Genomic DNA, 10561 nt, shown 5'->3' with positions numbered 1-10561 from the left:
GTCGACATAGCCGGTGACGCCAGCGATGCGAAGGGGAGGAAGGATCTGAGCTTTCCAGAGAAGGTAGTTGGAGGAGGTGAGTTTGGCAGTAATGAGGCTAGCAGAGGGTTGGGGAACAGCGGAAGACGGCGGCGCCTGGAGACCAGTCGGCATGGGCAGAGAAGCAAGGGTCAGGAGGTCATGGCGGCGGAGGAGGGAGAACCCATCGTGCAGTTATGCGAGATGGCCTGATACCATGTGAAACAAAGAGAAAATAGATTGGATCGACACACCTAGCACGGTGGTCTCGTGATCATTATATAGGACGCCTCTAGGGCTGCCGCTAGGGTTTACAGAGGATAAGTACATGTTGTTATACAAGATAACTACATCCCTAGATACTAGCCATATCTAACTATACGGTTTAACAATCACCACTAAGATCAATGATCAGTCGATCATACACATATACCTTTCCATTAACCTACCAATCTGTACATGCATACGAGTATACATAATACTACTAATCATCGTGCACTAATCTAAACCTGCGTCATATTACTGGCAACCTTCTTGGGGCTTTCATCGAGCTCGACTTCATCGCTGGCGTGGGTGTCATCACTGGCCTTCTTGAATTTGTACCACCTCGCGCATGCCACGAAGTAGACCAGGTTTACAGCGGCGATGGCAGCCGTGACAAGGTAGAACAGGTCCACCCTGCCCTCGTTTAAGTCTTGAGCCAGCCAGTCCGGCCGTCCGTCCCGCCGTCGCGTTGCCCTGTGCACCACCGTCACCATCAGACCGCTCGCGTAGCTCGCCACCGCGATCCCCAGGAAGCTGACCGCCCCCGCCACGCTCCGCATGTTCTCCGGGAACTGCCGGTAGTAGAACTCGATCTGTCCGATGGCACCGAATGCCTCCGACAGCCCCGCCAGCAATTGCTGTGGCACCAACCAAAACCAAGGCATCAATGAGCCGATCCTCCGTCGTCGGCGCTCCACCGCCGCTGACACCAGCATCGTGACCACAGAGAGCACCAGCCCGACGCCGATTCGCTGGAGCAGGGTGATGCCACCCTCGCGCCCGGTGAAGCGCCGGATTGCCGGCACCACGAGCCTGTCGTACATGGGGATCCAGAGAGTGAGGGCTAGCATCTGGAAGATAACGAATGAGCCCTGAGGGATCTGGAAGCTGCTGGAGTTACTAATCCGACGGTCGGTCTGTGCCGCCTGGAGCACGACGTACGTGCCCAACTGGGTGAGCACCACAGAGTAGACGATCCCTGCCGACCACACTGGGGTGATGCGCGCCAGGCACTTCACCTCCTCCACTTGTTGCACTGTGCACAACCGCCACGGGTGCACCGGCGTCTTCCCGTCAGCGCATAGCAAGTCCTCGGGGGTCCGCATGGCCGCCTTGTCCAGGCATGTGAACTGGTCGGTGTACGCCAACTTGGAGACCAGCTTGCTCCTGTGAGGCGGGTCGAACAACTCGGCCTCAGCGCCATGAGCTTGCCGGAGGTGGCGTTTGAGAGTGGCAGCGACGAGGACCTGGGCGAAGCTAGTGAATGGGCTGCCTTCGGGCCGAACACGAACGTAGAGGCGCGTTCCCATGATAAATACGGCGCATGAGAGGCCCATGAGCGCGGCGGGCACGGCGAGGCCCAGCGCCCAATTGACGTTGCTCTGGAGGTAGATGATGACGGTGGCGGAGATCATAATGGCGATGGTGAAGGTGAAGTAGTACCAGTTGAAGAAGCTAGCGATGCCACGACGGCCGTCGGCGGTCCGTGGGTCGAACTGGTCGGCCCCAAAGGCCAAGTTGCAGGGTCGAATGCCGCCCGCGCCGACGACAAGGAAGAAGAAGGACACCAGGAGCGCGGCAAGTTGTGAGTCAGTTGGGCCTTGACATTGTTTCCCTTTGGATGAGCTACACGCTGGAGGGTGGAGGGAGTGGAGGGCAGCTGTGAGGGTGAGGATGAGCATGCCGATGAAGGAGGAGACGGTGCCTACAGTGATGGTGGTGTAGCGGCCGAGGTAGGTGTCGCTGATGTAGGCACCAAAGACAGTGGCGAGGTTACTGGTGCCGGAGAAGACATTGAGGAGGGTGGCAGCTTTGACGCTGGGCATGTGGTATACCGTCGTCAGGTACACCAACAAGTTCGACAACGTCCCAATTGTACCAAGCTTCTCGAATGTCTCATTCCCTGCAACAGACAATCCATTTCAATGTTACTAACTTATTTCACTTCAATTTAGTGTATACACTGGCTTGGTAGGTAATTCAACAAACCCATCACACGCTATACTCGCTACTCCAAAATTAAATTTGAAAATAAATAACATTTATTTTTTTCAAATTCAACTGCCATTTAGAGAAGCATGTCCAAGTTGTTGGAATTAATCTTGACATGTGTGCACCTGCATGTGTGCGTTGCATGTTAGGCTACTCATAGTGGGGAGTATCATATACTAAAGATACTAGTGTATAATACTACCTAATGCATAGTATCATAGATGATCTTATTGATGGACCTGCATGACACAAAGTAGTATAGTATTTATTATCTTACGGTATCTACCTATATATGTTACTCTAACCCTCTCTCTCTTCTTTAATTTTCTGCCACATCGGCATGTTTACTACTCCCGAGTGCATGATACCGGCTAAGGCCAACTCCACCGCGCGACCCTATCCTGTCCGTCCCTGTCTGTTTGGGGTAAAACGGACAAACCAGACAGCCCAGCGGCAGACCCCATTTGGCATTTTCGTCCGTTTCGTGTCCGTTTCACCCCATCTTTGGACCAAAGTTGGTCTCGTTTTGGGGCAAAAGCGGACACGAGCCGGACGTTTTCTGCGTCCCTTCTGTCCGCTGTGTCCGTCTGCACATGGGTCTAGCCCACCTGTCATTGAAACCTGAGGGACCCACCCACCCACCCATCCCTTCTCTCTCCTCTATTTCCACTATTCATTGCACACCGCGTCGACGGCCGCCGGAGCAGGGCATGGGCACGGCCTCCCCGCCGGAGGGCCAACCAGCGCCAGCGTCCCGACCACGGCAGCCGCGACTGGCAGACGGCGAGCACGCGGGGCTGCGGTAGGGTGGCGAGCAGCGGCGCGCGCGGGCGCGGGCGCAGCAGCTGCCGACGACGGCTCGGGCGGGTCCGAGTAGCAGATGGCGACCATGAGCGTGGCCCAGTCGCCCTGCCGGCCGAGGTTCTCACCGAAGGGAACCTACCGAGGTAGAACTCGAGGATGCTGAGGCCGAAGCTCCAGATGTCGTCGGCGTCCATGTACTCGAGCAGGATCTGCAGCTCGCCGCCGCGCTCGTACATGCTGTAGTAGCGCACCACGGCAGGGGGCTCGGCGGTGCGCAGGATGGCGATGTCGCCGGCGTAGCAGCGGGACGTGGCCCGCAGCCGCACCATCCACACCGTCCCGCCCGCGCCGTTGCCGACGCGGCGCACGCGCTCCAGCTCGTGCAGCGGGGGCGGGGACGGGGCCGCGAGCGGCTGGGCGGCGCCGTGGGGAGCGGTGGTCGGGTGAGGGAGGGGAGCGGGACGGCGCGGGCGGGCGGGCTCGGCGAGCGCATCACCGTGGGGAGCGGTGGTTCGGGAAGGAAGGGGGAGCGGGACGGCGCGGGAGGGCGGGCTTGGCGAGCGTGGCGCCGTGGCGAGCGGTGGTCGGGGCAGGGAAGGGGCGGGACGGCGCGGTCGGGCGGGCGGGCTCTCGGCGAGCATGGCGCCCTGGGGAGCGGTGGTCGGGGGAGAGAGGAAGAGCGGGACGGCGCGGGCGGGCGGGCTCGGCGAGCGCGGCGCCGCGACGAGATTCCGCGGGGAGGGGGACGGACGTTTTGGGTCGCTCTCCCGCGGTGGGCGCCTCGAACCCAAGCCGGACACGCATGTCCGATTTCGTCCCCATTGCCACCCCAAACGGACGAAATTCGGACAAAACGGACGTCCGTTTGGGGTCGTACGGTGGAGTTGGCCTAAGATACCCCACTATAGCCAGCCTTAGTGATCTGAGATGGCTAGGTCGTTGAGTTAGTTATCTACGTGAGTGAGTCCAGAAGTTGGTTAGTGGAGTTAATTATTAGTGGATGCATATGAGATGTTAGCTGCTTAGCCGGGTCGTGCACGTACGTGATGTTAGTGGGGCCGAGTATGGTGGCTGGTTAGCGCATGCGTGAGGCAAATCTCCTATGTGTATATATATCACCTTTGAGTCAATGAAAAAGTGGCTGGAGAAAAGATGTAGCTTTTATGGAGCCAAGGAAGGTGCATCATTGCAAAGCCGTTTGTGATCTTCCTTGGTGTGTGTGTGTGTGTGTGTGTGTGTGTGTGTTTGAGTTTCATGTGTGTGTGTTCTTGTGTTGTGAGAGAACCACAAGAGATAGTTGAGAGAGGAAGAAATAGAGGCGCTGTGAGAATGCGGCGCCAGCACAAGTTGCATCAAGTTACAAACAAATGTCAATTAGTTTTGTCGACTTTGACTATAAAGGTTTCCGCTTGCTAATTGTTTGGAGACTAAAAGGCTTTGTAGACATCTGTCTTTCCCATAATTTGGCGGACTCTGACTAAAAATCTTTGATTGACTTTATGTAGAAAATATGATCATGAATTTCTTTTTAACAAAGCACATGTGCTGCTAATATAAATCGTTAAAATAGTTGTTGTGAATAATTTCTAGAACTTATGTCTTGCCTTCAAAGAGATAGATAAACTGATACAATCCCATTCCGAGTCTACAATATTAATGTAGAAAACAGAAAACCCAAAATCACCACCCCGGGAGAAGGGGAAAAGTGTAATATTCCACCACATAAAGTTCTTCAGAAAAAAGGAGGTTCGACTACCACATGAAAGATGCAATTTGCCCAAAAAAAATTGCACAAGATAAACAAGGAATGAAAGTAAAATTGTTGGGATAGTGACTTGTCGTGGGAGAGTAGTATTTTGGAAACAAAATCACCTATTTCGTATATAGGGGCATGGAGGCCAGTGCCTTTCAAATATGCGAATAATATTTAGGAGTTACAGAAACTCTGAAAACATCCCACATACATATAGTTGGGTTCTACATGTGCGTAAACTTTTATTTAAAATATTCTAATTTGTAAGCTACAGTAAAAGGCAAATGTGTCGATCCATAATATCATGCATATATTCATTTTTACTAGGTGTGTTTTTTTTACGTAAAGCTATGTATTGATGATTTTATTTACTAAAATACAGTGCATGTCTATATATGTACATATAAAATCTTTTTGGATTTTGGTAGCGTTTTTAAATATTGTTTTGAACTCTTGCTTAGAAAAACTAGGGGCTACAGTACTTTGCATTTCGTTGTCAAGAACGAGGAGGGGGTATACATGGCATGGACATGTACTACTGCATAGCAGCCTTTTTGGACGTGCTGGGTGCAAATCACGGTACCACACACACATGGCCTGGGTTGCTGATTTGTGGGCACTCACCCATCGTCTCAGCGAAGCAACGCAAAGAGAAAGAGGTAAACTAACTGAATGGCACGGCACGGCATGGCATGGCATGGCGCCCGATTCATGTGGGCAACTAACTGAATTGTTATCACCATCCGTCCCTACTTGTCCTGCACGTCTTTTTAGGTTCATTTACGATGGCATGAACAGAGTTTGTTGAGATCCAGGACAAGAAAAACAATAGGAGCAACAATGAATTCAGAGCGGGAGATCGAATAGAAGATGTGACATGTGCATGTAGGGAAAACAGACAGAGCTAAGATAGCTGGGATGTAGTGACAATCACCTATGACGTACGGCATGGCCTTCCATCCGCGGTGGTTGTGGTCGGGGGCCTCGCTGTCCCCGGGCTCCGGTGACGGTTCGGCCTCGCCACCGCCGTCCTCCGACAAGACCTTCATCGTCGTCGTCTTGTGCTCGCTCATGGGCTTCTGCTCCTCCTGCTGCAGCCGCTGAGGCTTGTTTGCGTCCATCGATCACTAGGCAAGCACCAAGTAGCTGGCACACATATAAAATTTGAGGAGTCAGGCTGTGTGCCTGCGGCTGCAGTAGTGCAGGAAGCAGAGAAGGAGAGGCTGGCCGTATAAATAAGCCAGCTGCTGAGTATGGGATCTTGCTTTGAGAGAGAAAGATAAAGAGGCGTATACACGGAGGAATGAAATTTCCCTCCCCCTCTCTAACCGTATACATACAGATGTAGTACTGTAGAAAGCAACGGCATGAGCGGAGAGAGACCATAACTGCAGCTGGAGGCAAATAATTAAGGGCGATAAATTATCTTTGTGCTCTTCATAAATATGAGATGTTTTCTGTATTCTACATGTGAGTGAGAAGCATCCATGCAGATGATTACTATTTTTTTTTCAAAACAGAGACAAAAATCAATTAATTAAGTAGAAAAGAACTGTTCAGTTAACTAACGGAAAACCGGGCAGAAATCAAAGTGCAGATGATTATTACTCTAATTGAAACCAAACCAACCACAAATAAAGGAGCCCGGGCCACCCGGGGCAGCTCCATGTCTATATCGGTGAAGCGCCAGTCGTGCTGCCTGCACTTGAGTCATCCACCCACTGTGCACCACTACTAGTGTTGTGCACTCAATGTCCAATCAAGGAAATTAGTCACAAGAAGTATGCGGGCGTAGGTGTAATTAATTAATGACTTACTTGATCAAATAGATATAGGTGTATTAAATTAGAGTTTTGCTTCGGTACACCCCGTAGAAAAGTTTACAGATTTGGATGTAGATTAAAGGTGAATATTAGAAGTTAACCCTTCAATAAAAAGGATTACTAGATTGTTTCGACCTCTTGTTTGATCCATTGAGAAAATAGGGATTAGAATTAGATAAACATGAATGTGTGAGAGTACCTTTAAAAGTAACTTTAAGAGGCGTGTAAACTTTCAGGGGTGGTGGGGAGGGGGTACTGGAGCAAAACTCATTAAAGTAAGGAATAATGATACACAACTACCCATTTTAGACGCCAAAAAAATCGCTGTCACCAACAGTTTCCTGTTGTGATAAGTGTAAAAGATACTTGCCCCTTAGACAATTTGTTTAATAGATGTATGACAGTAATTTCATTTTAGAAATCCCGCTTTATGTCCAATGAGTGACGGTTTAATTTGGTCGCCCCTAAGTGATGGATCCATGACAGGAGCTGGACCTTCTTTCGCACTTCGAAGTTCAACTTTGAACTCCCTCCCAAGACAACACTCCATCAATTGGGGGTCATTGATATCTTCTCCGCGAGGCTCATCCATATGACTGTGTCGACTAGGAAACACCATTCAAAGCAAAAAAAATTAAATCGATTGTGTCAGGGGTAGAAAGAATGTGTAATGGGTGGGAAGAATGTGTCTCCCAGTTGGTGGTCTCCGAAATGGAGGTGTCACGAGTAGAAAGATTGTGTGGCCTATCAACTTTATGCACCAAGATGGACCAGTTTTGCTTGTCCATGGTCTTAGTTGATTGTTCTTAAATAGGATTCTATGTTAGCCAATAGGGGCAACCAAAAATAGTTAATGACGCTTGCGAGATAAGTTATTTTTGTTTCATGGATATTACCATAACTCACATAATAGATCATAGTTAGTACGGTGCACATGTCAATGGTTAGAGAGGCACTACTACACTAGCTTTTGTTTGGCAATGTCAGCGATGTCGGTTGGGTGAATGTGGGGTGCCAAGGACGAAGTGGCACAATCTTTGAAAATGCATTAGTTGCACTATGGCAATGATGGACTTGAATGGATGCAGAACTTTGATGTGTGTTCTGATTGTTAAAGTAAAATGATTTGATGCACACCGTTAGTAAAAATGAATCATCGGATGATAGTAATGTTGTTGAGTCAAGGCATTGAGGTCATTATTACGACAATAGAACATTTGTAAGGAGAGCTTGATGAATGCGCACAGCACACAAACTTGCTTTACATTTTTGCTTGTGCAGTCTTCAAAACTTACTAAGGGGTTCATGAGGATAGCCACGAATCTTAGTTAGCACATTTCTTTTCACTGGTGGGCATACTAATATCAGTAATGTAGGCCAACGAACCTTATTTTTACTAGTGAAGCAGTCACTCATATTGGTAGTTTAGTACCATTGTGGGTCCATAGCAGATATCTTCTATTATGCATATTACATTGATGAGTTTAGATCGCCTCTACTCACCACTTTAAGATTCACATTATATATCATCACAAAAGAATCCTCATTCACGATGGCATGTCATCTCTTCCTTTACCATCCCATTTCATCTTCATGGATTCATCTACCATGTCTCGTTTGACTGTCTTGCTCAATTGAGCACACACCTGTATACTATAATATCCTCCTCAACTACTTGACTGGCTTGTATGCAATAAGATATCTCTCTAGCTTTCTCTATCATGTCTTATACTCAAAACACAACTCATTCAGGAATGATAGGCCTTGGGTACTTGAGGAACTAGTCATATACCTGGCCATGGCTGGAGCAGAATATCCTCTCGCACCATAGCATGGTCCTTTTTAGTCTGATTCGAAATTGTCTATGTTTGAAAGCATCTAATTTTACAGCAGGAAGTATTCACCTCGCATGATTCTAGGACAATAGTAGGTTCACAGTCAACTACAAGCGGAAGTGCTCTGTCGTTGTATTCAATTTTGACAAAAATTAAGTGGAGTACACATCAAATTTTGTACATGATTGAGTTCGCAAAAAATTGGACACAAACATATGAAAGATTATGTGTGAAGTCCATGCAAAAATATAACCAAATCTCATAATTGCTCTTTAAAACCATTCATCTGTTACTAGACACTTGACATCGGGTTATTTTAAGATTATTTATTGTTTGAACTGACGCTCGAGGCCCCTGAGTTACTTTGCAAGGCTGAAGCCTTGATGGAAAGGGGAATTTTCACATAACTATCACACACGTGTGTCCAATCACTTAGGAAGATTTGAATAAACCAACTACGATATCATGTTGATTCTATGAAATATATAGGACTGCAGCTTAAAGCCATGGTATTTCTTTGATCCACACTTTAATTGACCATAAAGCACAATGAGGAGTAGAGGGTGGATTCAAAGAACACAATTGGGTGAACGGCAAGTTGTCCACAATTGGGCATTGAAGCGGCAACCATGTACACAGACAGTGTCTATATGTGCTCCTAGAAGTAGGCTGCCTCCTTCATGTGGCATGCATGGGTTAGCATTGGCTATTGGCGTTCGACTTAATAGACAGCCGACAATATATAGAAGCAGTAGCATGAGAGGAACAATTATAAAATAGTGTGCTAACAAAAATAGCGTTGGCCTCCTGCAGATGCCACACACGCTATATCGTGCTATATTTCAAATAGCATTTTGTGAAGAAAAAATGCCAGATATAGCCCAAAAATAAGGATTTCAACAACAATAGAGAATATAGTTCAATAATAAAGGACCAAACGATTTTAAGGTAGCCTAACATCAACAACCCATGGGCAACAACATAGGAAAATTACTTACTCAGAAATAGGTGCCACTAGAATCTCCATTAATAAGTAATAATCTCTCCCTGTCACCCATGGAAGTACTTCAGCCAGCTAGCTAGTTAATAGAGTGATGACCTATCAGGTGCTACGAGTTAACGTGGCTAACTTGCAAGTTGAAAGTTTGCAACACAGACGGACCAAACACACTAACATCTAGCAGACATTCTGATCCAACACACACATCATGAATCTGTGAAGCACAAAGAACTTGCATGTTGTCTCACTTGCATGCGGCGCAGCTGGCTGCAACATCGTGCCATCACAAACAGGGGAAAACCGGCGGGGATGAAAGAATGCCGGTTGAGCTGGAGGAAGACGGGCCGAATTAGGTATTTTGCCTATTTGGGCTTGGTCAGCCTCGGGTCTTCGGGCTGATAGGCAACCAAAGAAATTAGAGCGCTACGCGCTATCCATTTTTAGCACGATATAGTATGCTATTTCGCGAATAGCGCCATAGTGAGCAAAATTGGCAAAATTTAGCGTGGGCTCTCCCCATATGCTAGCATAGAAATAGTGCGTTATTTTTCATTGAAAATGACTGAGTAAAGAATTAACCTTCTGCTTTTATTGTGTGGACATTTCTTCGAACGAGAAGATGTGAAAATAATATGAATAAAAACTAACATTTGTGACCCTAACTTGAATCCTTTGTCATTTTTGAAACCTAGCTACTCCCTCTCGGGTTTTTTGGGTCCCCTTGTATTTAGGGTCAAACTATGACTATCAATTTAACTAATGAAATATAAAGTATATGTCACAAAAATTATGTAGTGTGATCCATCTTTTGAATCAAATCCAATAATAATTTTTATAGCATATATATCATATTTTGTTTGTCACATAGATGGTTAAAATTTGACCCAAATACTAGGAGGGCCGATAAACCAGGACGGGGAAGTAATAACTTGGAACAACAAAAACATGAACTCAAAAATGTACTACAAGCAAGGAGTGGTGATTTCAAGGCTAGCATGGATTCTTCTACGAGCCCTCAATGTTGTTGGAAGAGACAAATAAAATTCTAAACTTTTGTTCTCATACGTAATCT

At 47.5% G+C, this 10561-nt stretch overlaps 2 protein-coding genes across 2 annotated transcripts; both read right to left on the bottom strand.

The window, feature by feature from the left end:
- Positions 1 to 238: 238 nt before the first annotated feature.
- Positions 239 to 6123, bottom strand: LOC125507721 (protein NRT1/ PTR FAMILY 2.11). Its single transcript, XM_048672213.2, has 2 exons — positions 5766 to 6123; positions 239 to 2185 (listed from the first exon to the last, which is right to left on the bottom strand). Exons 1-2 carry the CDS (start codon positions 5950 to 5952, stop codon positions 522 to 524), a joined length of 1851 nt encoding a protein of 616 aa, XP_048528170.2. The 5' UTR covers positions 5953 to 6123; the 3' UTR covers positions 239 to 521.
- On the bottom strand, positions 2944 to 5758 carry LOC125507723 (uncharacterized). Its single transcript, XM_048672214.2, is given in 2 exon segments — positions 2944 to 3219; positions 3222 to 5758. Coding segments are annotated over 2 exon segments (774 nt in total). The 5' UTR covers positions 3720 to 5758.
- Positions 6124 to 10561: the final 4438 nt, after the last annotated feature.

This window comes from Triticum urartu, chromosome 5A, assembly GCF_056163025.1.
Source record: "Triticum urartu cultivar PI428250 chromosome 5A, HENAU_Tu73, whole genome shotgun sequence".
In the NCBI taxonomy this organism is placed as follows: Eukaryota; Viridiplantae; Streptophyta; class Magnoliopsida; order Poales; family Poaceae; genus Triticum; species Triticum urartu.
This window is presented reverse-complemented; position numbering and strand designations above follow the sequence as displayed.

Coding starts and splice junctions, on each gene's coding strand:
- LOC125507721 (XM_048672213.2), bottom strand. CDS start 5,952: ATGGACGCAAACAAGCCTCAGCGGCTGCAGCAGGAGGAGCAGAAGCCC. Junction 2,186..5,765: donor GGCCATGCCGTACGTCATAG/GTGATTGTCACT, acceptor TGTCTGTTGCAG/GGAATGAGACATTCGAGAAG.